The 27,734-nt window shown below is 42.8% G+C and overlaps 1 protein-coding gene across 13 annotated transcripts in view; it reads right to left on the bottom strand.

Moving 5' to 3' along the window:
• The window catches only part of TENM4 (teneurin transmembrane protein 4), a 427,285-nt gene that overhangs the window by 230,415 nt on the left and 169,136 nt on the right, over window positions 1–27,734 (bottom strand). For 9 of the 13 annotated variants that reach the window (XM_078390190.1, XM_078390188.1, XM_078390192.1 and 6 more), the window contains 2 exons: window positions 9,487–9,739; window positions 1,916–2,014 (listed from right to left, as the gene is read on the bottom strand). In XM_078390190.1, the coding sequence (XP_078246316.1) occupies window positions 1,916–2,014; window positions 9,487–9,739 (352 nt within the window). The remainder of the gene's footprint in view (window positions 1–1,915; window positions 2,015–9,486; window positions 9,740–27,734) is intronic. The other 4 variants (XM_078390195.1, XM_078390196.1, XM_078390197.1 and 1 more) reach the window with 1 other exon arrangement.

The raw sequence follows: 27,734 nt of genomic DNA, 5'->3' as shown, positions 1-27,734 counted from the left end.
TTGTTTTTTTTAAAAGAAAAACAAAGCATGAGAAAAAGAAAGAAAGAAAATGAAATACATCTATTAGAAGCAGCAAACCCATACAAGTATATTCAGAAGTCGAATGGGGCTTTACTCCAGGTAATGTGTGTGTAGGAGTGCGGCCTATAACTCGCAACATCAATGATGGGTCTGGAAGAAATCTATAATGAGACACACCAAGCACTAAGAATATATAGATTATATGCATATTTCCTGTCCCCTATGTTGTCATCCTGTACAGAGTAGAGAGGGGGAAATTGCTTTGTGTTTGTATCCTTTTGTTAGGGGAGTTTTGGAGTTCCCTTTGGTTGACGTGTATATACTTTCTACACACATACATCCCATAAAGAGAACGACACCATCAACAAAATGGACATGTAGAAAACATTAGAGTTATCCTACCAACAAGAGAATGAGCAGCATCAACAATGCCAGAATCTGCATGCAGGGGCTCTTAAAAGGAATTCCTTATCTGGTTGTTTGTTCGACATGCTGAAGTGGAGTACAGCACATTTGCATGGAGAAACTGTGTGTAAGAATGAATGCTTATACCACTTACTCATCCCCTGGTTTTTCTCCCAAGAGGCACAGCAGGGAATCAAACTTGCAACTTCTGGCTCCATGGTCAGGTATCTAACTCACTGAGTTATCCAGCTAACTCATTTGGTAATAATTGTTGTCTATTTTATTATTTTATTAGATGGGACGTGGTGGCGCTGTGGGCTAAACCGCAGAAGCCTGTGCTGCAGGGTCAGAAGACCAAGCAGTCGTAAGATCGAATTCACGTGACGGAGCGAGCACCCATCACTTGTCCCAGCTCCTGCCAACCTAGCAGTTCAAAAGCATGTAAATGCAAGTAGATAAATAGGTACCACCTCGGTGGGAAGGTAACAGCGTTCCGTGTCTAAGTCGCACTGGCCATGTGACCACGGAAGACTGTCTTCGGACAACACTGTGGCTCTATGGCTTGGAAACGGGGATGAGCAGCGCCCCCTAGAATCGAACATGACTGGACATAAATTGTCAAGGGGAACCTTTAACCTTTACCTTTACCTATTTTATTTATGCTCTGGGTTTCTACTATGGAATGGAAGAGAATCCACAGAATGGGCCAGCAGACATCTATCCAGCTGCTCACCAGCTGGAAACCTGCTCACTTCCAGCAAGATTGCTGAAGTGTACGTATTCAAGACCATAGCGATAGAATAAGACAAGTAATAACCTATTATGTTGTAAAAACTAGTCTCATGTTGTATTCATCTGTGTTGCTATTATGATTACTTTTACAAGGATGTCTCTTCCTCAAAGGTATAATATATTGCAACCCTATAACCCCTGAAATATACTCAATTCTTCTCTGCTCAGGTCAAAATACTGGGCCTTCTCCCTTGATAAAAATAAACAGAAGTGCTGTTGAAGAGAATGATCAAGATTGTCAAAAGAGTACAAAGACTCCCCCCCCGCCCCCGCAATCCAGACAAAAAACATGGAAAACATCAGATTAGGACATTTAAGTCAAAGTAAACCCAGCACCATGTCTTGAACGTTTGTTAAACTGCCACAGCTGCCTTTGTGTTAGTGAAATGATTTTCACGGTGTCAGGAGAGGGAGCCAATGAGATGCTATGAATCAGCATATTAACGAGGCTGCCATTAATATGTACAGGACAATTTGTGTTCCATATACTCAAGGACCTCATTGTTTTTATTTAAAAAAAATTTAAAGGTGTGAGAGTAGGCGTGGGGTGATGAGAGAGAGAAAAATCGGGTCAGATTAGGTTATGCAAGGCAGAAAGCAGAGCAGGGAGGGGAAAAAAAGAATATGATTATTTGTCATGCAAGGATCACAGAAGGCACAATTAGAAGAGGAAAGACCACGTTAAGTGTCAACGTACCCATCATTGTAAGCACCGTCATGTCGGGAGGAGGTGAGAATGTCCATCTCAATGAGGTTGTCCTGCAATGTCTCTAGCAATGTCTGCTTTGCTATGTTTCTACATACATATGGAAACATGAATGAAGCCAAGTGAGACATGCACCTATGAAGCGTGACCTCATCACAACCCACAGTGGTTCTAAGTGCAGCTGTGCATGGAATTAGAATGATGGACCACTGACTCATACGTGTAGCATGTATCAACACACACATAATACAGCTTTCGGGAACATTCACTTCCAAATATACATAGATCTACTCTACCAATGCATACACGTAACAATATATACATACAAGCATCATCGCAAATATCTAACATTTTGTGTATGTTAACATTCATATTTCAGTCCTGACAACCCTACGTGGATCTTGTGGAACCATGATCCTTTCCCATTTGTCAGGCAAATCAAAGTGAATACTGACGATTATACTTAGATGACTGTAAACGGTCAAAGATGTTATTTCTTTGTCTTCAGGCGTTCACCAAATTAGTCTGGAACTACTGGCTGTCACAGGTAAATACTGACATTTGTCAGATTTTGAACATCCACTCCAATATTTATCTGCACCTGTGAACGCATGCTTGATTGTCGGCACACATTTATACAGGAAAAGCAAGTTATTTGCTTCATGCATCCACATGGCTTTTCTGCTAACTTGGCTGTCCAAAGCCATCATGACTGAATCTTTCTGATCTACTGGACATCTTAATTTCACACAGCAAGCATCCCCAGTAATGAGTCTGTCTCAGTGGGTGCTCAAGCAGGAAGACAGAATATGCTAGTCAATAATCGTCTTAGAAACCACCTCTTCAGAGATCTTTGGATAAAAATTCAATCAGTTGGAGTGTATTCTTTTTCTTCTTTTGGACACATTTCACACTGCAGTTTCTGGAGTAATTGTTAACAACCAAGACAATCTCACAACATCCTTACCTGTATTGCTGGGGAACATAATGTGAGCAACATTTAAGAGTTAGGGTTACATATCATGCATTTCACCCTAAATAAACATCATTGGTATGCAACGGTACAAATTCATTTTATCCAGAACAAGAAGGTAGCAATAAAATTAAATCCTATGCAGATCCCTAAGATAATCATCACTGAACTCATCTCAGCCTCGTAGTTTGCTTATAAATCGAAACACTGAATCAGAAATTAGATCCAGCTGGAAGCAAGTCAACAATTGCAATCCTTAGCAAGGACAGGAACTCTTGATCCACTCTTTTTCCACCCATGAAACCGTATCTGTGCAGATGGTGCAGTTCAAGTGGGAACAGTACCCACAATGGTGGCTTTCAAATTTCCTTTGAGAACTCTTCTAGTCTCAGAGAGTTGCTAGTTAGTCTCTGTAGTAGCTCTGCACTTCCTACCTGGTGGAATCTGACTAATTATCTCCAACAAAACCAAAAAGTAGCACCAAATGTTATGGCTCCATGCTGGCTAGTTCCATCAAGCTCAAGCATAATGGAATTCTCAATGGCCAACACCTGGAATTTTGACACACAAAACGACACTCAACCCCCTAACCTTTAGGAATGAAAAATTTATTTGTTTTACTAGTGCTTATTAGCAAAAACAAACACAGCATTGCCTTTGTGCAACAATCCAGCATTAAAGCTGAATTTGAACCTGAAATATAATCTGAATTCTCAGGCAGAGACTAGAGGGTGGAAGCATCATGATATGGGCACTTTTCTTATTTATGTTCATGGGCTGTGACATAAAACGATGATTTTCAGCAACAGGAGAGGTTACGAAGTTATTTTGTTCCGCCACAGGTCCCAGAATCCTCCAGCCAACATGGCTGTTCAAGTAGCAGTTGGTACCGAACAAAGCTTTCGTCTAAGTCTAGTTAGAATACCAGAAAATGCAATGTTCTTATAGAAATGCCCTCTGCATTTTTAGGCAGCACAGAAGAAGGAGATCCATCTATCCTTGCAAAGATGGCAAGTTAATAACTTGGCTTAGTCTCCTGTACTTCTTCAAGCTGTTGCTGGCCAGGGGAATATTCAACAGCCTAAGCAATACTCCTTTATCCCGAGAAGAGAAAAATAATTCACATTTTGAGCTTTGCAGTTATGTAGATCAACCTGCATGAGCCAAAATATAGGCTTCAAAAATGGTTTTAAAAAAACCACGCCACCATGGCATATATCTCATTTTTCTGCATTCTGCGGGAATGGAAGAGAAGTTGTATGTCAAGATAAAAGCAATAAAGGAGAGCTTTTGATGGATAAGCTGCCAGGTGGGGTAGCAGCAGGGATATAAATGGGAATTTATCAGTAGTTAAAAATCCATGTAAAATTGGTTTTTACAATACATCGGTATAGTTTAGTTGGAAACTAGCAATATAAAATGAGATAGGATGCTGGGTTATATGATGTTTAATGCAAGTGTCAATAAAAGAGTAAAAACAAGGAAGTGACAGGGAGGAGGGGCGCGTGGGAGGAAGAGGCAACCCTAGAAAATGCAAGCATGGAAAGAGGGGGAGAAAAAAGCTTCAAAACGTAACTAAGAACAGTAGTTGCAGTACTGAAAAAGCACATGTTAAGAAGTCTTTCTTGTATGCATGTGTTTCAGGATGCATTCTTCTAAAAGAAAAAGACAGACCCGTTGTAGCTGCCCGTTCTGTGGCTGCTCAAATGATATTGCACTTGAGAGATCCATGTTATGGCCTATGTTATCCTTGACACTGATTTTAAGCTTTGAAAATAGCTCTGATGTCCTGGACAGATCACTAGCTAATCAAGTTGGACCTTCAGGCTGCCTGTCAATTCCTAGGAGGGTGTGGGACAAGTATGCACGGCCTACTCCCAAAGGATGAACGAAACCAAGATGGCTTTCTCACATTTCTGGAGGAATTTCATGAAGTTTTTGCCAGATGCACCTGGAGCAAGGAGATGATTCGGGCCACGGATGTAACTGTTTATAAATATCCCATGCAGAACAGCAGAGCTGTGTCAGATCCTTGGAATTCTGAGAAGCGTAAGACAATAAAACCACACGGATGACATTCAACGGTAGAAATCTCATAACTAACATAACTGACCAGAAGACTGAAGTCCACTCTGTGACAGTGATGGTCACAAAGAACTCATATTTCTTGGATACTATCATGCCTTTAAGTTAAATGATTTTAAGAGGCAAGAGGTCTGCTCTAGGAATGTATAAGGGTTGTTGTGGTGAATATGCATTGTATTTTCGCGACAAAACATAATGCATCTGTGCTGACTTGAATGCTGTATTTTCAGGAATATACAGAAGGTATATGCCTCCCTAAAAGAAAACAATTGAAACCAGAAGTGCTTATCCAGGCAACTCCTATCTACTTTTGTAAAAGTGGCTAAAACCAGACATTTCTGGGTATTCTGCCACCTACTGCTATACCCACTGCTTTTAATCAGCTATGGAGTATCAAGGTAAATTTTTCATTCTGCTATCACAGATTTGTCTCTATGTTAATGAATTTATGAGTTCAGTGGATGTGTTGCATTCACATTATTTGTGGGCTGATATCGAGGGCTACCTTGGGAAGACTTTGGTATGACAGGTGGCTAAGGCTGCAACTCATATACAGCCATCTGGGAGTCAACCAGTCACAATTAACTTAATTGAGCCACTGAGAAACATGATTGCACTTAACTCTTTTAACAAGATGTAAGATCATGCATAAAAAATTTCAGTAGTCATTTCTCAATAGTCAATAGTAGTGAGGATGGAAGAACAGATAGAACCATTTAAAGGTTCTAAACTACACATTGATGATTCCACTGCTGATATGACAAAAGAAGAACAGAAATTTTATGTTCTACCTTATATTGAGTGAACCCCTTGGTCTATTTTGTCCAGTACTGTCAACTCTACCCTGTTACAGCTCTCTAGTACTTCAGTCAGGATCTTTTCCTGAGTGGTTTCCTATTTTGGTCTGATATTGCTTTGCTTCAGAAATCAGACCAAACGGGGTGTGTCCAGGGTGAAGAAATGCACCATCAAGGATGCTTATGCATAAATTGTAATCAAGACTGTCTATTTGGAGCTATCCATGGTCCTGCACCTGCAGCCTAAACCAGTGAGCCACATATTATCTGTCCCATCTTCATGGTCAGGATTATACATGAGACTCAAAAGTGTTGGGTGGCTGCACTGATGCTCAGGACTGCTTAGAGATGACAAATCTTGGCTCTTTAAATTCTCAGAGGCATGCAGAAAATAATGGAATGATAGAATTGGTTGTCGTAGGTTTTTCAGGCTATTTGGCCACGTTCCGAAGGTTTTTCTTCCTAACATTTCACCAATTTCTGTGGCTAGCATCTTCAGACAGGAGTTAGAACTCTGTGTCCTAGTTCTAACTCCTGTCTTCTGATGATGCCAGCCACAGAGGCTGGTGAAACGTTAGGAAGAAAAACCTTCAGAACACGGCCAAACAGCCCGAAAAACCTACAACAACCATCGGATCCCGGCCATGAAAGCCTTTGAGAATACATCGAATGATAGAAAGGAACCTTAAGTCCAGCTTTCTACAAATGTAGAAATCCACAGATCGGCATCCCTAAACAGATGGCCATCACAAATTAGATTTAAAACTCTTCAACTATGGAAAGTTCACCATCTTCCCAGATGGTCTTTACCACTGTTAAACATCTCATATTGCCAGGAAGTTCTTCTAAATGTTTAGCAGGAATTTTCTTTTCTGTAACCAGAAACATGAACTTTTCAGACTTGACTGTGCATGCAGCTGGAAAGATAGCTGGGGAAGTGCACAACAAAAAAAGACTTGAATTTCTGCCTGGGGTGTTAAAGTACTCAAGTTTGGACTGGTGGTTAGTTCTTGGATTCAGGTGACACTCTCTGTACGAGACATCCAGAAAATTATCGAGATGGGACATTTCATATGGGCAAGTGAGTTGTCAGCCTAATTTAAACTTACTCCTTTGCTATAGGAAACAAGTGGAGGAGACTATGGATCACTTTTAAGATTACATCTCCAACCTTCTCATTTTTTCAGACCATGATTTCCAGAATCTATAAGAATCCATCCAGAATCCACAAGAATCCATCTCTTTAGAGTATACTTCTCCTGGTCCACAGGAAGATCAGGTGCTGAAGCAAGTTTGAAATATTACTATGGGCTTATACCACAGTTCAAAGAAGAACACAGTCTGAAGACTAAAGGCTTAAATAAATACAAGAAATAGTCTTTGCACATCTTGTGAATATAGGATAGCGGCCATTGCTTGAGGGGCAGTTATTTGAAAAGTTGCTTTATTGTACTACAACCTCCATAACTGTCTGTGCTATTGGGGGATTCCGGGATATGTAGCCCAAAACCAGTAATAGTTTCATAATATCCCCACAGACTTTGAGTCAATTTGCACTGATTTCCAAAGACATTCTGCTTGACTTTTAAAAATGATGAGAGTGCCTTAGGAGCAGAAATTGCAGCATGCAATTATCCAAACACAGAAGAAGGAAGAGAGAGCAAGGGAATGTGCGTAAGTGTGTGTGCACGCGCGCATGAGTGTGTGCAGCAAAGAGTAATGGAAAGTGATACTAATTGACGGATGTGTACTTTACAGGGTTCCAGATTTGCTGGAGCAATATTTTAGGAAGAGCAAAATGCAGCCGACGACATCTCTCCCATTACGTCTTAACAAGATCAGGCATCTGCAGAATGGAAGACTACAGTTATACTTGCCACAACTGGCACAGCTGAGAGGCTAAATCTTTCCAATATATTGACTGATTTCAGCTTCTTAAATAGAATATTGATTTATTCTGCTTTGGGGGAGAAACCATCAAACAGAGCGCACGGACACGTAAGCCCATTTTGAATTTATGTTCCCCATTCCCGTTTTAAATGGGGAAAATAGCCTTACAAGCTACGTTAATGCCAATGATATTTTTGAGCTGCAAGAAGATGACTGCAAGGTAATTTCCTCTTTTCTTCATCCAAGCAAAAAAACAAAAACAAAACAAAACAAAACGCACCAGGAATAAGCAATAGAACTATTACATAAAAAGGAAAGAAAACTAAACCAAGCTATGTCACTCTTCAAAGCAAGAAGGAGTCCTAACCTAAGAGCTATGGACATATCTGAGGCTTAGTTTCAATTCCCAGAAGCCCAGGTCGTAGCTGATGGCAAAGACACTGGCCTCGGACCCTACTTTGCTGCTTGCAACTGAACACCTGATATTGGGCTAAATGAAATATACCCACAGTAGCAGGATAAGATGACAGCTGAGTCCTAGAATTGATGTTTCACAGCTAGAAGGTTGGAGGTTCAACCCCAGTGTCTCCATTTAAAATACCTTGGGTAGCAGGACTAAGGAAAACCTCAGCCAAAGTTCTTGATAAGAACTACTGTATACTTATAAGCTCCAGTTTGAGACTGTCATGACGAAATATATGTAGGACTGCCCTTGAATATAGTTCAGAAGTACTAATGACTGTTTTGAGGGCACAATTTTCTATTTAAACAAAATCTGGAGATGTTGTGGGGCACAGGGGAGAGTTGGTGGGACCCAGTGAAAAGGAAGGAAAATGCAGACTAATATTGCCTGGTCAGTTCTACACAAGTGGCCAGGCACGGCTAACAGGGACAAATGGAGCAAGCCCACCACGCAGGAATGCTACAGACTGCAGACAGCCTTCGCCCCTTGAACCACTGTTATCTTGCAGCCACTGGAGACTTGGCTATGAAGGAGTGGAGGGCCCCACTGAGCGCATCTGTAGTGGCCACAAAACATTACTCTAAATGACTTTGCTCAAACAAACAAACAGATTTGATTTGATCTGTGTACCGCCCATCTAGCCTAAAGCCACTCTATACTACAGTATAGGAATGTAAAGGGGATGAGTATATCCAGCACCTTTCTGGAGGTGACTCTCCCTCCAAGGCCATCACTGCCAGAGAACTGTAACAATGTTCAAGTGTAATGGGAATAAATACAGGAGTCGGCCATGGACATGGTGGTAACGCCAGCTTGAAGCCTACAATACTGAGGGTGTTAGCTGAAAAGACTGTAGACCTTTAAGACTTGACACGCAATGCACCCACACTACGAAAGTGTGCACGGAGGTGCACCCGGATGGAGCATGCTTCCTGGTGGTCAGAAGTGAAATTCTGCACTATGACGAAACCCAAATATTATGCTCAGAATAGACCACATCAATGGAAAACAGTTGCAAATATTTATCAGTTTTTGCGGACCTCTCATTCCTTGGCTGTAATCCTTACAGCAGGGAGCATCTTCCCACACAGAGTGAAGAGCGTCAACCTTCAAGCATTCAAAGGTTCAAAGAGGGGCAGGGCAGAGGAAGAGAAGGACACATTGTCAGACAGCATAGTGGGCAGAAAGGAAAGAGCTGTGCAGAGCGTAGAATTCTGCCTTCTGATGATTGCAATGACCTCATATGTTTTCTGTGATATTATCAGGCACCCTAGACATATTTCCATGTTTTTCTCTACCTGCCTGAGGCCTCACTGCATGCGCATACAAAACAACTTAAGCAAACAGGCATTACCTGGTCTCGAGGGGGATGTTACTGTTAAGTAACCAGTTGTCCTGAGCATGCGTAGACTCCTGCGTCCCGGCCGGCTGCTCTCCCGAAAGTGAGTGGTCTGTGGGAGCAGGGCTGGGATTGCTGCGTGGGGTGAAGTTCCCTCGATTTAGGGAATTGATGGAGGCTGCGTGATGCTGGTTTGGCGTGTGAGCGTGTGAAAGAGGAGGTGGAGGCGTTCGGAGCCTGGGGTGGTTTTGCAGGCTTGGAGGATGGTCTGTGGAGCAAACAGAAACACCCATTTTGAGACTCGGGCTAAATGATACCTTTAAAAAAAAAACCTATCACCTTATGGTTAAAGAGTTATACAAAGAACGGGATGACACAGCACTCTTAGCACGTTGGAACATTCATTTAACTATGTTACATTTTTAGAAACTAAATGTTTCCACCATTATTTTACACCCATTTCCAAAGGTCTGATACTGTACTGACATTCCATTGCAGAATTCACCACCTCTAAGAATTAACAATTAGTATTATACATTTTGTTGCCATTCCAGGGTGGTTAAAGGAGGGGAGGAAATTGGCTCAACATTTCAGTACTTCCAATATTTCTATTAATAGACTCTCTGACTTTCCTGCCCTTCCATACAGATCAATTTCCTTATATTTAACATGATCTTAGTTAGCAAGTGAGGAATAGGAGAACAGCGACCCACAAGTAAAGTATTTCTGCCATACTGTACATCAAAGGGGTCACGGACCGCCTGGGGAAATTTTTTGAAAAAACACAACCTACAAACAGTATTCAGACCCACCACAAAAATACAACAAATTTTACGGTCAGCAAAGGACAAAAGGGATCCCCTCACCACTGCAGGAGTATTCCAGATCCCTTGCACTTGTGGAGAGGTATATATTGGAACCACAGCATTCACGCCAGAATCAAAGAACATGAGAGACAACAACTGGAAAAATCGGCAGTAGCTGAACATGCCCTAAAACAAGCTGGGCATGAAATTCTATTTCAAAATACTGAAATACTGGACAACACCAGCAGTCATTACGTCAGACTGCACAGGGAAGCCACTGAAATCCACAAGCACCAGCAGAACTTCAACAAAAAAGAGGAAAGTTTGAAACTCAACAAAACTTGGCTCCCAGCTCTCAAAAATACAGACTGCAAAAGGTCAACGAACTCTACCCAGCCACAAGGACCCAGGATCATTGCACAAAAAAGACCAGCTAACGACACCCATCAATCACAGTGACAGATAATCTCTCTCCTCCTTATTACAACAAAAAACACACTGATCACCCTATCTCCTGAAAAGGACAAAAGCTCTTCCCACAGCTATAAATACTCAACTATCCAACAAACAGCCACAGAGCATGGACAGAGTTCCTACTCCAGTCCTCTGAAGACGCCGGCCACAGAGACTGGCGAAACATCAGGAAGAACAGCCTTCAGAATACGGCCAAAGAGCCCGAAAAACCCACAACAACCATCAGATCCTGGCCGTGAAAGCCTTCGAGAATAAGAGAACTGTTTCTTCAACGAACTTGGCTGTTACCAGTTTTGATTTTGAGAAGATGCAGAATACGTCTCTCCCATTCCTTTTCAGAGGATTTACAGGAAACATTAATATAATTTCAGGATCCGCAGGAGGACAGTCCACCTCAAATGCACCCTTGCGTCACGAACTGGTGTGTCATATATCCCAAAAGTCCCACGGAGAGTATTACTGTTATGTTATGTGCTGTCAAATTGGAACCAACTTATAGGAACCCAAATAGGACTCTCAAGGTAAGTGAGATGTTTAAGAAGTGGTTTTATCAATTTCACTGCCCCAGTGAGCTTCCATGCTTAGTGGGGAATCGAACCCACAGCTCCTGTGTCCTAACCCAACATGCTATCCACTAAACCACACTGTGTATCCATAACATTAACAGGAAGATACAATACTGATAGGTTCTTTGACAAATCAGATTTTTCTCATGTAGCACATTTGCAAGATCATGTTTGACGTCTGTTGTGAACCAGACCAGAATCACTATAGTTACTGCTCTATCATTAGTTATTTGAAAATGTTTAATTTGCTGGCACACAAAGATAAGGAAGGAGAGGTTATTAAAATCAAATGAAGCTGAACATTAGTTGTATAAATGCTCACAGCTATGAATGGCTTAGGTGGCTCCACTAGAGTTCAGCATCTCCACCCAGCCTTGAAGCTTCGAACCAGATGTTCTTTCTTTCCAGACCAGTCTACATACAGAGTCGTTCTATAGATAAAAAGGTGATTATTCCAATGTACGTCACTGCAAACTCTTTGGAGAACAGGTGGGACACACAAACCTGCAGCTTCTCATGTTAACCTTATGGGAACCAGTAAGATTCGGTATAGACCGCCACAACTCAGCTTGCTAAATTAAAGTTATCAGGAGGGGGTCACTCTTCCCTGGTAGTCATCTACTATACTACACATCCCCTTTAACCTGAGCCCTAGTATCTTTTGACTATATCCATGTACATTTACATAATGTTTTAGTATTCCAAATGTAGGATGCCTTGGCAACAATTAAAACAGATTTCTTTAACTTCCTTCTTCCCTCCGTTTCTTCTCTCTTTCCAAGTTCTCAAACTAAAGCATGAGCCCATAGGAATATAAGCAATGCATTCTGTGTACTCCAATGTACTACCAGAGCTTTTGTTTTAAAAGAATACATATAATAGGTTTTTGACTTACAGTTTTCAAATAGCACTTGAATAATATAGACCAGGCTCTGTAGAACAGTGATCCTCAACCTTGGGCCTCCAGATGTTCTTGGACTACAGCTCCCAGAACCCTTCACCACCACCTCTGCTAGCCAGGATTTCTGGGAGTTGAAGTCCAAGAACACCTGGAGGCCCAAGGTTGGGGACCACTGCTGTAGAAGATATTATTTCAGCCTGAGACAGAGCAGCAAAGGTTCCTACCCCATGATGCCAAGGTACATATTATCTCAACTAAGCAACTTTATTTTTGCAAATAAAGCATTAATGGTACTGCTGCATGTAAAAAGTGTTGGTACAAATTTTTGCTACCAAGTGTGTGTTTCATTAAGTCCCACAAAGTCTCCTTCTTTCCTGGTAAGGGGGAAAACAGGAAATAAAAGGTTGCTGCTTTTTGGGGATGCTCAAAACATGCTGTATACAACTGCCTCACTCTGCCCAATGGCAGGGCCAACAAAGTTTTGACAGAGAGTGAGGTTGAAAAGCCTACTACTATCAATGTGCTTTTAAAAATCTTGTCACTTTTTGGACTACAAGCCCCAAAATTTGCCAGAGAACACGGCCGCTCCAAAAACCAGCATTCTTAAGCCCTGGTAAAACACACACTGTGATCATCTCGTACAAACCGTCACCACAGAAGACTACAAGTAGCTCAAAGTCAGGACATCGAGCTAAGAACCGTTCCTCTTATATTCTCCCATCACAATCTCCCGACAGACCTAGTGCGATGTCTACTCTCCACAAATGGTCCAAAAATGGTTGGGTTTTTAGAAAAATTATAGTTATCAGAAAACTAAAAGACCACCATTCATTGACTATGCAAAAGCCTTTGACTGTGTGGACCTCAACAAAGTATGGCAAGTTCTTAAAGAAATGGGAGTGCCTGACCACCTTATCTATCTACTGAGAAACCTGTATGTGGGACAGGAAGCAACAGTTAGAACTGGATATGGAACAACTGATTGGTTCAAAATTGGGAAAGGAGTACGACAAGGCTGTATATTGTCCCCCAGCTTATTCAACTTATATGCAGAATACATCATGCGGAAGGCTGGACTGGAGGAATCCCAAGCCGGAATTAAGATTGCCGGAAGAAACATCAACAACCTCCGATATGCAGATGACACCACTCTGATGGCAGAAAGTGAGGAGGAATTAAAGAACCTTGTAATGAGAGTGAAAGAGGAGAGTGCAAAAAACGGTCTGAAACTCAACATCAAAAAAACTAAGATCATGGCCACTGGTCCCATCACCTCCTGGGAAATAGAAGGGGAAGATATGGAGGCAGTGACAGATTTTATTTTCCTGGGCTCCATGATCACTGCAGATGGAGACAGCAGCCATGAAATTAAAAGACGCCTGCTTCTTGGGAGGAAAGCGATGACAAATCTTGACAGTATCTTAAAAAGCAGAGACATCACCTTGCCAACAAAAGTCCGAATAGTCAAAGCTATGGTTTTTCCTGTCGTAATGTACGGAAGTGAGAGCTGGACCATAAAGAAAGCAGACCGCTGAAGAATTGATGCCTTTGAATTGTGGTGCTGGAGGAGACTCTTGAGAATCCCCTGGACTGCAAGGAGAACAAACCTATCAGTTCTAAAGGAAATCAAGCCTGAGTGCTCACTGGAAGGACAGATCCTGAAGCTGAGGCTCCAGTACTTTGGCCATCTAATGAGAAGAAAAGACTCCCTGGAAAAGACCCTGATGTTAGGAAAGTGTGAAGGCAAGAGGAGAAGGGGACGACCGAGGATGAGATGGCTGGACAGTGTCTGCGAAGCAACCAACATGACTTTGACCCAACTCCGGGAGGCAGTAGAAGATAGGAGGGCCTGTCGTGCTCTGGTCCATGGGGTCACGAAGAGTCGGACACGACTAAACGACTAAACGAAACGAAAAGACCACCATTATGCCTTGCAGTCGTTAAGCTTTAAATATGGCGGCCTTCTTGGCAGCCAATCCCAGACTCTTGAACTTTCTTCCATAATGGAAGCAGGCTTTTGTTAAAGGACCAGCTGCTGAGGAAGAGGCTTTAACAGGAAATGCTACTGGGTATTTTTTCCCCCTGGTGTGCTTTTAAAATTACTTTTAATTTTAAATTTAAAAAGCTGTGCTTCAATTCAGCTGTGTTTTAATATTCTAGCTTATTGGCTTTCTTAATATACCTGCTTTTAATCTTACTGTGAGCCACAAGAGGTCCAACTTGTGGGGCTCTAAATCAATCAATCAATCAATCAATCAATCAATCAATCAATCAATCAATCAATCAATCAATCAATCAATCAATCAATCTATCTATCTATCTATCTATCTATCTATCTATCTATCTATCTATCTATCTATCTATCTATCTTTTCTTATGCACCTCTCAGAATGCCAATAACACAGATACACAAAGAAGTTTCACAGCCTTGTTGGAACACACCCTTGGAAGCAAAAATTTGTACCAACACTTTTTACATGCAGCAGTACCATTTCTCACAACCGTGCTGGTGCTGGACTTGAGTTTCAAGGGTCTAACTCTCCCTTTTATTTACTGGAACATATCGTTAACAGGTGATTGGTGCCCTGACACTTTTAAAATGCAAAACAGTGCTATAACCTCATACTCCCCCCCAGGAAATAACTGAACAACTGATTAAACAACATAATTCTCTCTCACACAAATGCATCCTTATCTTTTCCGATCCCGAGCAATGACTGCAGCATAATGCAATCCACATTTTTGCAGTAAGAAAATAACATTTGTGCTGTATTAACTTTGTTCCCCCACAAAATGGCACTCTTCTGAGTTATATAAGAAATCAGATTAACAACTTACTTATGCCTCCATTAAAGTAATGAATCAACACGGGGAGGTTACTTTTTATGTCAGCAATCCCCTTCCTCTGCCTTATCTTTTACAGCTGCAAAATAATTACAGGGAACAGCTAGCAGAACCTTGAGGGGCTTTTCTAGAGAGATGGGGCTCTCCCGCTGTATTTTTGACAGAGCTTTCAAATAACGGAACGATCACTGTGGGCCGCACACAGGGAGCAAAAAAACAAAAAAATAGTAGTACATTCCGTCTTTGCAGCCTGCTTCCCCTGCTTTGCCAGGAATACGCTCCATTAATCTGCGACATACTCCCCTTGAGCCATGCTGTGGAAATTCAGAACCAGAAAAACAAGAATTAAGTATGGGTTGGAATGGACATAGACAGCATCACGCAAGTGGAGATGTACCAAATGGCTTCCAGGATCTTGGGACTTGGGCAGGAGGAGGTAATCTGGGCACATGTTCTGTGCTCAGTTGCCCCCTTGGACCAGATCTTGAGAAAAAATAGTTATTACGAGGACTACATACCCCAAAATTCACCAACCAGTAGGACCACTGACCATATTGGCTGGGAAATTCTAGCAGAACTAATTGACCGAGCTCTGCAGAGGCCCATCCCATTGCAGAAGTGTCTTCTAAACTGCTGTATAGCTCAGTGGTTAAGGTCCCTGGTTGTGGGAGGTTGGGAGTCCGATTCCCCCACTGGGCTTCCTTAACACAGTGATCCACAGGGTCCCTTCCAACTCTGCAGTTCAAAATGAAGACTGAGACTAAAGGCCTGTTTGGGAGCGCAATACAAAAAACATTGGTATTCTATGTTCATTGGTGTATTTCGCCTCCTTTATCAAGGATTTAAGAGCAGCTACATGTTCTCTAGGCTCACAAAGAGAGTATGGCTTAACAAAAAGCTGACAGCATATACCAAGATCCAGGTCTATAGAGCCTGTGTCCTGAGCACACTCCTGCACTGCAGTGAGTCCTGGACCCTTTGTGCACGGCAGGAGAGGAAGCTGAACACGTTCCATATGCATGGTCTCTGATGCATTTTTTGGTATCACCTGGCAGGACAAAGTTCCAAATAGAGTAGTCCTAGGACGAGCTGAAATTTTTAACATGTATACATTACTGAAACAGCGATGTCTACGTTGGCTCGGGCATGTCGTGAGAATGGCTGACGGTCAGATTCCAAAAGATCTCCTGTTTGGAGAATTAGCACAGGGAAATCGCCCCAGAGGAAGACCACAACTGCGATACAAGGAGATCTGCAAGCGGCATCTGAAGGCCTTAGGGATGGACCTCAACAGATGGGAGACCTTGACCTCTGAGCGTTCAGCCTGGAGGCAGGCGTTGCATCATGGCCTCTCCCATTTTGAAGAGACCCTTGTCCAGCAGGCCGAGGCAAAGAAGCAGTCCCGAAAGCAGCCAAACCAGGGAGCTGGACAGGGGACAGATTGGATTTGTCTTCAGTGTGGAAGGGATGGTCACTCTTGAATTGGCCTCCTCAGCCACACAAGATGCTGTTCCAAGTCCTCCATACAGAGCACAATACCATAGTCTCTGGAGACGGAAGGATATCTACAACAGCAACAGAGCAGCAGCATTTTGTGCATAGGAAACCACCCGGAACAGCTGAGCCTAGAAGCTCATGGTGCTGGGAGATGCTGAGGGGGCAGGCAGAGGGTCTGAAACAAGAACACCCTCACTACAGAAATGCCCATTTCTAAATCCACCCTTGTGGGAACTCAGCCTCAATTACAGTGGGGACGGTGGCAACAGCTTTTCTGCCTTTCTGATACCGGCACCCACTTGACACAACCCACTGTGGGAATTAAAAACTCCCAATCCACGTTGTTCTCTTTTCTCGGTAAAAATAGTACTGCAAATGAAATAACGGGCCAACTTCCCAGGTGACCTTTTCTTTGGTGGGTGGTGGTGGGGAAGTATTTTTAGACTATTTCCGTTTAGTCTCTTGGTGCTTCCTGGGACCAAGACGCATCCACCGTTTCCAAAGCAGATTTGTACTTCTTGCTTCCCTCAAAAAAAGTGGGGCGCATGCAGGGGAAAGAAGAGTGGTTAATCCTAGAATCATGGAGTTGCCATTGCGTCCAACCCCTTGCTCAAGGCAAGGGCCCAGAACAAAGCAGACCTGGACAGAGGGCTGTCCCATTTTCTTCTGAATTCCTCCAGTGCTGGAGTGGTCACCACCTCCTGAGGTAAGCACAACCTCCCACCTGGCAATTCCTTGCTGCATTTCTCCCCACCCCATTTTGCGAAGTGCAGGAAGCACAGCGTTTGGGATCCTACCCTGTCCTTTATAATGTTTAGTTCTACCCACAGCAGAAACAGCTGTCTGTTTTATGTGTGCGAGGGTGGTTGTGTTTTTTTAAAATAGCCGTTTGGATTTAATAGTTTATGACTCTGGGTGCCAGCTTTGGGCTTTAAGGACTAATGCAGTTCCTCTTTCAAGGCACAAACCTGCCCACTAAACCTCTGCCTTGATAAAGGAGAGGATTATGATCCTCACAGAAACCGTGTCAACGCCCAAAGGAGACTATTCCTGCAAACGGCGTACAGTACCTTTTTGTGTATGCACCTGAAGCCCAAATATTATACTCCAAATAGGTGAGAAAGTGGATTGTGATTCACTAAATCTCCTGCTCTTGCGTCTTAAAGGTGCCAGAAGGCTTTTTTTTGTTCCCGCGGATTCCCTGAAAAGGCTGTTCAGCAAATGAGTCACCACACTTTTGATTACTGTTGGAGAATGAAAGCGAACGGGTACGTCATCCATCAGAGAAAAGGGATATGAAGCTTTTAGACAGATGCATGGGGTATTTTTTTTCCCACCCTGCTCCCACCTTGCACACCCTTCTTTTTGGATCAGAATCTATACAGGAACAGCTGGAGGCAACATTTTGGTTAGCTGTGAGAGGTCTTTGCCTTCTCCTTCATCCCTTTGCCATCAATTCTTTTTCAACTTTCTTAATAACAATTAAAACAAAAAACCTTTTCTCTCCGCAGGAGAGGGGAAACAAAGCCATTTTTTGCTCAAAGATCTCCAAACGGCACACCATAAATGAGAGACAATTTCCGTCTGGCAGCTGCAACTCTGACACCGAGCCTGTCAAAATAATTAATATCGTTGCTCTTTCTTGCCCCGGCCAATTTTCAGTCACAATGGCTCGCTGATGCTGCCTCCAAGCTGGAAAACCATGGGTGCACCGTGGGTGTATAATTTCTTTGCACAGGTGGAAAACTTTATCCCTCTTTGGTGACTTGATCTCGTCTGCAAGCAGCGGTTACCCTGCCCTTCCTCCTCCGTGCAATTCCCCCCCCCCTTCCCTCATCATTTTCTGAATCCTGGCTGGCAGGAAACTACATCACAGTTAATTCCAAAAAGGCAGCTTTAAATCTGCATTGTATCTATGTGTGTGTGTAGAAACATTAAGAAGAGCTACTAACAGGAAATGAAAAACACAAATAAACAAAAAAAACCTATTAATCTACTATGAATCAACCGCGTGCACGCGTTTTGCATTATATTCAAAAGCATGCCAAGATGTACATTAAACCTACCAGCCAATCACTTCTGCCTGTCTAGTTTTTGTCCATTCATTGCTCTGCCTAAACGCAACCGCCCTGTATAAACATACTGTACATTAACTGTCACTCCTCTGGAAAAACCAAGGGGCTACATTACTCCATAATTAATTCCATCAGGTTAATTTTACACTTAAGGTAGCTCTTTCCAAAGTTTTCTAAATATACAGTACCCAGAAGTGGTCTGCCATGTCCTTCTTCAGGGGACACCCTCATGTTGTCCAGATTGCCCAAGGCTACCCAGAGCGGAGAACTGAACTCCACAGCCCACCTCCATACACTTCTATTATTACTTGCTAAGCCTGCCAACATGAATTTGACCCAACTCTGGGAGGCAGTGGAAGACAGGAGGGCCTGGAGTGCTCTGGTCCGTAGGGTCACAAAGAGTCGGACACAACTAAACGACTAAACAACAACAAAAGCCTGCCAGCTGTCCCATGTTTTATTGGTCAACCACTAATTCTAATGGGTAAATGAACAGCTAATGAATTCCACCTTCTGCTGCTTTAGACAAAAATCAGATCATACCCTTTAGTCTTGAGCCATACCATTCCATCATGTGTCTATGTAACCACAGGCATTCAGCTAGCAGGTTTGGGGGAATGTTCTGAGTAGAAGGCAGACAAAATCATCTTTCATAACCAGTTACATTTATGAGACACACACACCCCTCCAGTAGTTAACTGCCTCAAAAAGAAACATCTTGGTTACTTGTTATTTGGAGTAATGGGAATAATTCATTTTAGTTACTTTAAAAATACTTTGGATACAAAGCACAGATAGTTATTGTGACAACACGTGTAGGTTAAGAACATATGGCAACTCAGAGGCATCTTTGTTTAGTCTTTAGTCTCAGCTCTGACTGAGAAGGATGATTATCAGCTTTGCTTGGTCTCCTACCTCTATCAATGATCTCTAACCAAACTACAATGGAGTTATACCTGCTGACACAACACAACAGACGCGGATCTTGCTGGTGAACAGTTGTGATTTGAAATGCCAGCATAGGCATTTACTGTTGTGTGCTCAGTCACACAGCTCCGGGTACGGCAGCAAATGCCTATACTACCTTCTTAAGGGGTGAGGAGTAGAGCAGCAGGCAAACAGAGCTGGAAAAGCAGTAGCAGCAACACCAGCTTGATGAAGAAATAGAGATAAGATTCTGCCACACTGCTAACTGGGTTTGGCGGTATCCTGGGCCACCACAGAGTGCCACGGTGCATACTTTGAGAACCCCTGACTTACAGCAATCCACTAATTATGGCAGCATAAAAACTAAACAGGATTTGGGCCAGTGCATTTGCTAAATGCTGTAACAGCTCATATAAATAGACTGATTCCTTGTTGACTACTCTCAGGTCTGGTTGCTGATACTGAGTGGGGTCAGATCTCAGATTCAGATGCCACCTCACCCTGTCCTGGTTGCCTTCCCATTTGAAGCAATGTTGCTTCCTAAACCCTACACAATTGCAGGAAAAAAATGCACAATTTCTGACCAAACACAGCACATCCAAATGGCGGAGAACCAGACTCCTCAACCATCTATCCCTTACAATCCTCTCAATTACCCAATAAATATCCATTAATGAGAAATACTCCCCCAGTACATCAATCAATAAATATCACACCTATCCACAACTCACTTATACTTCTTTAGCACCGCCTATGTACAAGAATATTACCATTCACGGTAAAGAGACAACAAATTAGTCTAATTGCAGAGTAGAGCATAAAGACATATTATCTGTAATTCAAGGAGCACATTTCCTTTCCTTTTGCTTTTTCTATGAAGAGAAAACTATGTTCTTGAGGGGGGGTCTCCCTTATAAGAGCAGGTAAATTAAGCAACAGAAGGAATAACTGAGCGGAAGGTTTTATTAGATCTAATGTAATACATGTGATTCAGTCAGCTGTAGGAGGAAAAGCTCGTTCAAATTTCATTTCAAAAGGAAAGAGTACAACACAATAAAAAAGAATTAAATTAATAAGGACTGGAACTCAGCACACCTTGGAAGACTGAATTTCACGGCACCTGCTGAAATGCTACTGACTGAATCCAAATGAGTTTTACATTGGTTTGAACCCAGAGGGTTTCCAAAGTAACTTTATAAAGCAATTGCATTGTCAAACTGCTTCAGTCTGAGAATGTCTGTGGGGTGCACAGCTGAGAACAGGGGAACTGAAAGCGTGTGCAGCTTGTGGTGTCATTTATCTGCATCTCGGCACCTCATCAGAAACAGAAGTCAACATCACTATCTTCTGGCATGTGAAAATTAACATCATCACGTTGTTTGTTGCTTCAGCTTATATACCACCCCATAGTGGTAAAGTACCCTCTGAGTGGTTTGCAATATAATTATACAAGGAACGCTTTGCCCCAAGCCTGAACTGGGTTCCTGATCCTGTTGGGATTGAACTCAGGTTGTGAGCAGGGTCTTGATTGCACAACTGCAGTTTAACCACTGTGCCATTGGGCTGACTCCCGGAAGGTGCATCTCACGGGGGTACAGGTATCATGTCCATGTTCTTGTTCAGATGGAACAGGAATATGGAGCAACTGTACGCATGAGACATCTGCGCTTTGTGTTCTCAGGATGTTGAAACCTACTCAAAGGGATCACAGGTGGAATGACAGTAAAGGTAAAGGTTCCCCTTGACATTTTCAGTCCAGTCGTGTTGAACTTTAGGGGGCGGTGCTCATCCCGTTTTCAAGTCGTAGAGCCAGCGCTTGTCCGAAGACAGTTTCCATGGTCACGTGTCCAGCGTGACTAGGGAACGCTATTTTACCTTCCCACCGAGGTGGTACCTATTTATCTACTTGCATTTGCATGCTTTCAAACTGCTAGGTTGGCGAGGAGCTGGGACAAAGTGACGGGAGCTCACTCCGTCGCGTGGATTCGATCTTACGACTGCTGGTCTTTTGACCCTGCAGCACAGGCTTCTGCGGTTTAGCCTGCAGCGCCACCTGACAGGTGCAGTCTATTTTATAGATAGTCCAGAGAAGTGTACACTTCCCCAGATTTAACTTTACCCCACTCTCCTATAAGGAGGGGTCCTGAAAAGTGAGAAGCCCAGACTTGTGCAGAGAGCCTCAGGCTTGCCTGCTCGTGACCCTAGTCCAATATTCTGAACATTATGCCACAGTTGTCATAGCTGATAGACAGTTATATGTACGTTGTAATGCCTTGAGATGTTCAGTTTTCAGCACATTGTGGGGGGGGGAAAGTTCAATTTTCTGATACTGCCAATAAACCTGCTTTGCATGATTCTTTTTCCTCTCCTAACACACACATACACACCAAAGTGTGGAGAGAGATATAGATAGATAGATAGATAGATAGATAGATAGATAGATAGATAGATAGATAGACAGACAGACAGACAGACAGACAGACAGACAGACAGACAGACAGACAGACAGAGAGAGAGAGAGAGAGAGAGAGAGAGAGAGAGAGAGAGAGAGAGAGGAGATTAAACCAAATGCTGTTAATACAAATTTCTAAATGTAGGCCTTTCTTCTTTACAAATTGTTTTTAAGTTGCTGTATTGCCATGTTGACCATGTTGATTTATGGGGGATGGAGTTGGGGAGGGGAGGTTTCACATTTTATCCTGTAAAGAAACCACCCAGAATAGTGTGTGTCACTGATGGGATGGTATCCATATCAAACCAATCAATAACACAAGCCAGGTCTCCGAGTGCAGTCATGTGCCGTTCAAACAAGATTTTGTGGTTGTCTTAAAGCGAGTTGCGACGCTTCTTCGGCCCCGCCATTAGCACTAGTGACGTGCTTGCCCGAGGAGGCAGAGCGATAGGGGTGACAACGGAGCCACTGCTGCCACCAAATGGCAGGCAGTCCTAACTGCTCTGTGCCACCTCTTGTGCTCAGCCTCTTGTCAGTCGGCTGTTTTAATAACTGGACCATTTTTTAGCAGAAAGGAGGCAGGTAAATATTTTAAATAAGTAAGTAAATAATTTCAGAGGCGGGGCTTGGGGCCAGGTATGACAGAAGCAGCTTTTCAAGAAGCCACCGGGCCACGGAGGACACGAGGAGCAGGCAGGGCTCCTCTGGAACCGCAGCTGCTCTGTCTCTTCCTCTGTGTCTCCACTCTGACCACCCTTTCCGCCACATCCTGGTGCAGGGGAGCAACGGTACTCCTCTTCTTGCTTTGGGCAGCTGGAGAGTCTGGACTGTGTTTGCTAAGCATCAGCTAATTTGTGACTCAGGGTATCCTATAATACTACCCATTTGTAATTAATGAAAACATTTACCCTGTTCCCACCCCAACAAAATAAGACAGGGTCTTATATTAATTTTTGCTCCATTTTCAGAGGTTAGGCATCCTTCAGTCTCGAAAGACTATGGTATCGTGCTCTGTATGGAGGACTTGGAGCAGCGTCTAGTGTGGCTGAGGAGGCCAATTCGAGAGTGACAGTCTCTTCCACACTGAAGACAAATCCAGTTTGTCCCCTGTCCAGCTCCCTGGTTTTGCTTCCTTTGTGACTTCCTCTTTGCCTCAGCCTGCTGGGCAAGGGTCTCTTCAAATTGGGAGAGGCCGTGATGCAATGCCTGCCTCCAGGCTGAACGCTCAGATGTCAGGGTTTCCCATCTGTTGAGGTCCATTCCTAAGGCCTTCAGATCTCGCTTGCAGATATCCTTGTATCGCAGCTGTGGTCTCCCTCTGGGGCGGTTTCCCTGCACTAATTCTCCATACAGGAGATCCTTTGGAATCCGACCATCAGCCATTCTCACGACGTGCCCAAGCCAACGTAGGCGTCGCTGTTTCAGTAATGTGTTCATGCTGAAAATTCCAGCTCATTCTAGGACTACTCTGTTTGGAACTTTGTCCTGCCAGGTGATACCAAAAATCCGTCGGAGACAACGCATATGGAAGGTGTTTAGCTTCCTCTCCTGCCGTGCACAAATGGTCCAGGACTCACTACAGTACAGTACTGTTTTCCTTTTCTCCTCTCTCTGTCCCTCCCCCCCCCCAGTGCATGGTTTAAAATGGGATCTCCCAGGATCCAACACATGGTTTAAAATGGGATTCCCCAGGGGCTTCTACCCATTTCACCAGGAAGTTTTGCCTAGGAAACAAAGCCAGGTAGATGTTTTCCTTTTCTCCTCTCTCTGTCCCTCCCCCCCCCCAGCGCATGGTTTAAAATGGGATCTCCCAGGACCCAACACATGGTTTAAAATGGGATTCCCCAGGGGCTTCTACCCATTTCACCAGGAAGATTTTCAGAGGATGCTTTATTATTTTCATGTACAATCTACGTTTATTCAAATAGTCACGTCATTGCTGCACAATGATGGAGGGTGGGTTTTCACTTAACTAGGGCTTATTTTGGGGGGTAGGGCTTATATTACAAGCATCCTGAAAAATCATACTAGGGCTTATTTTCAGGTTAGGTCTTATTTTCAGGAAAACAGGGTATTTATCTTGACTTTACATCCCACTATAGTTTCCAACAATCAAAGGGGTGTTAATGAGTTTCCTCCCCAGATGGAAGCACAAGCTTGTACATGATCTGAAATAAATGTGTAAAGGAGATCTTTTAACCTTAGCAATAGCACATCTTAAGTGGTTTTATCCCAGTAACTCACGCAGGTTCTATTTCTTAGGGGAACAGGTGTTTATCATGAAGGAATTTAAAAATCCAGATCCATTGCTTTCAAGAAACTCACTCATTTGATGTAGACACTTGATTACAGATATTACCATATGAATTTAAAGAGGGACTTAATTAGCTATTAGTCACTGTGGTCTTTCAGATATTTAGCTGATGACACCCATCACTTCTACCCAGTACAGCCAATGGTGAAGAATTATGGAAACTGTAGTCCCAGATATCTGTAATAATGCAGTGGTTTATCCCTGGCTTTGGAGCAACATCTGAACCCAAACCTGCTGTTCTTCTATGTGACACATGAAAACAGAAATGCCACAGCCATATCTATTTCTGTTCCTGGAACACAGATGGAATAACCAAACCCCAGACACTGCCACTTAATTGTTAGGCAGCATGGAAATGGGTTGTATAGGTATTTCGACTCTTTGTGGAATGATATTTTAAGAATAATCTGTTCTATAACCACAGGAGCTCTGACCTTTCAGGAGAAGCATGAGATGCAGTGTGCTATTATCTGGCGACTTTCACCCTACAAAATCAAGAGTACTTTGTGAGTCACAGTAAAGAAGTAAGAAAAGCAAGAGGAGCGCGTATCCTATTTATGTTCGCTTGACAACAAGCTCCACTAAGCTCATCAGCACTTTCTTCCACCTGTGTGTAAACTATTGCAGCAATAACTGCAGGAATGACTGTGACAATTAAAACAAACATAATATGAATACGCTCTAATTATCCGCAGAAGTACCCCAAATATGTACATATTTATTTTTGTTCCTTTTTGCCCCGTTCTTTTTTTCCTCTAGGCCTAGCTCTCTTCAAGAATATAAGATCATACCTGCTGGATCAGAGGTGAGCTCTGAAATCTCCTGTTATGCTGGCTTGGATATTCTAAGAGCCCAACAAAGTAACTTTTCCAAGTTTCTGATCAAGTACAGAATCTGATCTGCCAATATAATAAATATTTCCAGAAAGGCCGTGAGAAAGCTCAACATACAAACGAGATGAGCTTTCCACCTACTTCAGGTTTAATAATGCCATGATCCTCCCATATCCACTGGTGATCCATTCCAGGATCTACCGTGGATACCTGAAACTGCGGATATGAAGGAACACATGAGAGAGAGAGAGAGAGAGAGAGAGAGAGAGAGAGAGAGAGAGAGAGAGGAGATGGAAGGATGAGAGGAGATATGTGCATGAGCGCACTGTGGGCTGTGTTGCAGCAGCAGTGACTGTAAATAATTGAAACCATGGATATCGAATCTGTGGATACAGGGGGGCTGTATGAACTATGTACTTGAGAATTACCTATAGCGATCATTTCCAGCATTTTCCAGGTAAAAACAATACTCCCAGATGGTTTACCATTTCCTTCTTCCAGGTGTGCTCTGGGACTGTGCAGCTTGTTTGCACAATACACAGGATCGTTTCTCCCCCCTCCCCGAGGCACTGCAGGGAATTAAATTTCCAACCTCTGGCTCTTCAGAGACGTAACTTACTGAAATATCCAGCCAAAATAAAATCTGAAGACAAGGGAAGGGTGAAAAAAGCTTTAAAATCTGACAAGATATAATGGCCATTGTTCTTGAAGTCAGATTGCTTGCAAAGCCAGATGGAGATTTCAGATTTAGTCTCCCCTCCTTTGACAAAAGAGAGCTTCAAGTCATCAAAAGAGGGTATCAAATTTTGGCGTTACACACAAGGATTCCCATAACCTTCATCGCTAGCAGCTGCTGACAGACCCTTGCTTCTTCTTCATTAATCTGTCTAATCACCCTCTCAAACCATCTATAACAATGACCGCCCCTCCGTCTTGTATTACTAATTTATGGAAGCAACCATACAGTATGCACAGAAAGGACTGATTTTCCTCCGTTTTGCAACTGGATCTCTCTTGATGAATCCACATTTCAATATTATGAGAAGGGGGAAATAAATTCTTCCTTCCCTCCACTTTCTGTTTGTTATCACAGTGTTAGGGGGATTTGCCATTCAAAGGAAAGTCAGAATCCAGCTCCCCACAACCAACCTTTAAACAAAATCTCTGGTTCCCTTTCATTGTTATTACTTCAACCGACTTCGTCTGGCTGCAAAACTTGGGCTGTTTGTTTTTCACTAACTTTTACTTACTTTCATACATTCTTTATTTATTTTGTCTATTTTTTTTAATACATACAGTACTTTGCTTCATAAAAAAAAATACGCTCAGCTCAGTGCAGCTTTTATGAAACAAATAATCCAGGAGTTGGAGCAATTTAATGAAATGTCACATCTCCATTTTCTGGAATCGGCTCCTGTTGCTTCTAATTTATGCTGCCTGGATTGTCAAAAAGAAAGTTGGAGCAGGAATTGGGGGGGGGGGGGAGAGAGAATTTGTTTGGCATTTTGAATGACTGCAAAGGTACAGTAGAAAACCAATACCACATACGTATAGCTCTACTCGGCATTTCAAGGATATTAAAGAACTCCAAAATTGAAAACTATATCCATGGGGAATTACACCTCTGAGGACCTATCATAAACTTGGTGCATTTCTATTCACGTGGAAAACAAACTTTTTCATTATTTCTTTTAAATTTTGCTTTCCTGCAAAAAGTAAACTAAAAATTCAGCTCCCTGAACATCCATGTACATTCAGATCTCTTTTTGATAAGTAATATCAATAATTCCCCAGGCGGTCGGCCGTTTTCTATGCTAGTTATCTAGGCTGCCTATTCATTTCCAAACCTAACTTAACATGCTGGAATTAACTTTTAACACTTTAAATAACAATCAAATCATTCTCTCTTTATTTTTGCGGCCTCCAACCCATTAATAACACTTTAAAAAGAATGGGGTCAGACAAACTAAAACATAAATAGGAATACATCTAAATATTAGTCCCAAGGAGAAACCCAATTATTACAGATCCATCTAGAGTAGACTCACTGAAGAAATGGAACTTTGGAAGTGAGAGCTGGACCATAAAGAAGACCACGGAAGAATTGGTGCTTCTGAATTGTGGTGATGAAGGGAGTCCCCTGGACTGCAAGGAGAACAAATCTATCCATTTTGAAGGAAATCAACCCTGAGTGCTCACTGGAAGGACAGATCCTGAAGCTGAGGCTCCAATCCTTTGGCCATCTCATGAGAAGAGAAGACTCCCTGGAAAAGACCGTGATGTTGGGAAAGCGTGATGGCAAGAGGAGAAGGGGACGACAGAGGACGAGATGGTTGGACAGGGTCATTGAAGCGACCAACATGACTTTGACCCAACTCCGGGAGGCAGTGGAAGACAGGAGGGTCTGGCGTGCTCTGGTCCATGGGGTCACGAAGAGTCCGGACACGACTAAACGGCTAAACAACAACAAATCAAACTAATATAGGTCCTGTTGATTTAACAGATCTATTCTATGTGGGAGTAACAATTATATTTAGGCAATGTGTACAGCCCTTAAGTCTGGCATGTAAATCT

This window comes from Pogona vitticeps, chromosome 3 (genome assembly GCF_051106095.1).
Source record: "Pogona vitticeps strain Pit_001003342236 chromosome 3, PviZW2.1, whole genome shotgun sequence".
In the NCBI taxonomy this organism is placed as follows: Eukaryota; Metazoa; Chordata; class Lepidosauria; order Squamata; family Agamidae; genus Pogona; species Pogona vitticeps.
The sequence above is the reverse complement of the archived record's forward strand: the minus strand, read 5'-3'. Positions and strand labels throughout refer to the sequence as shown.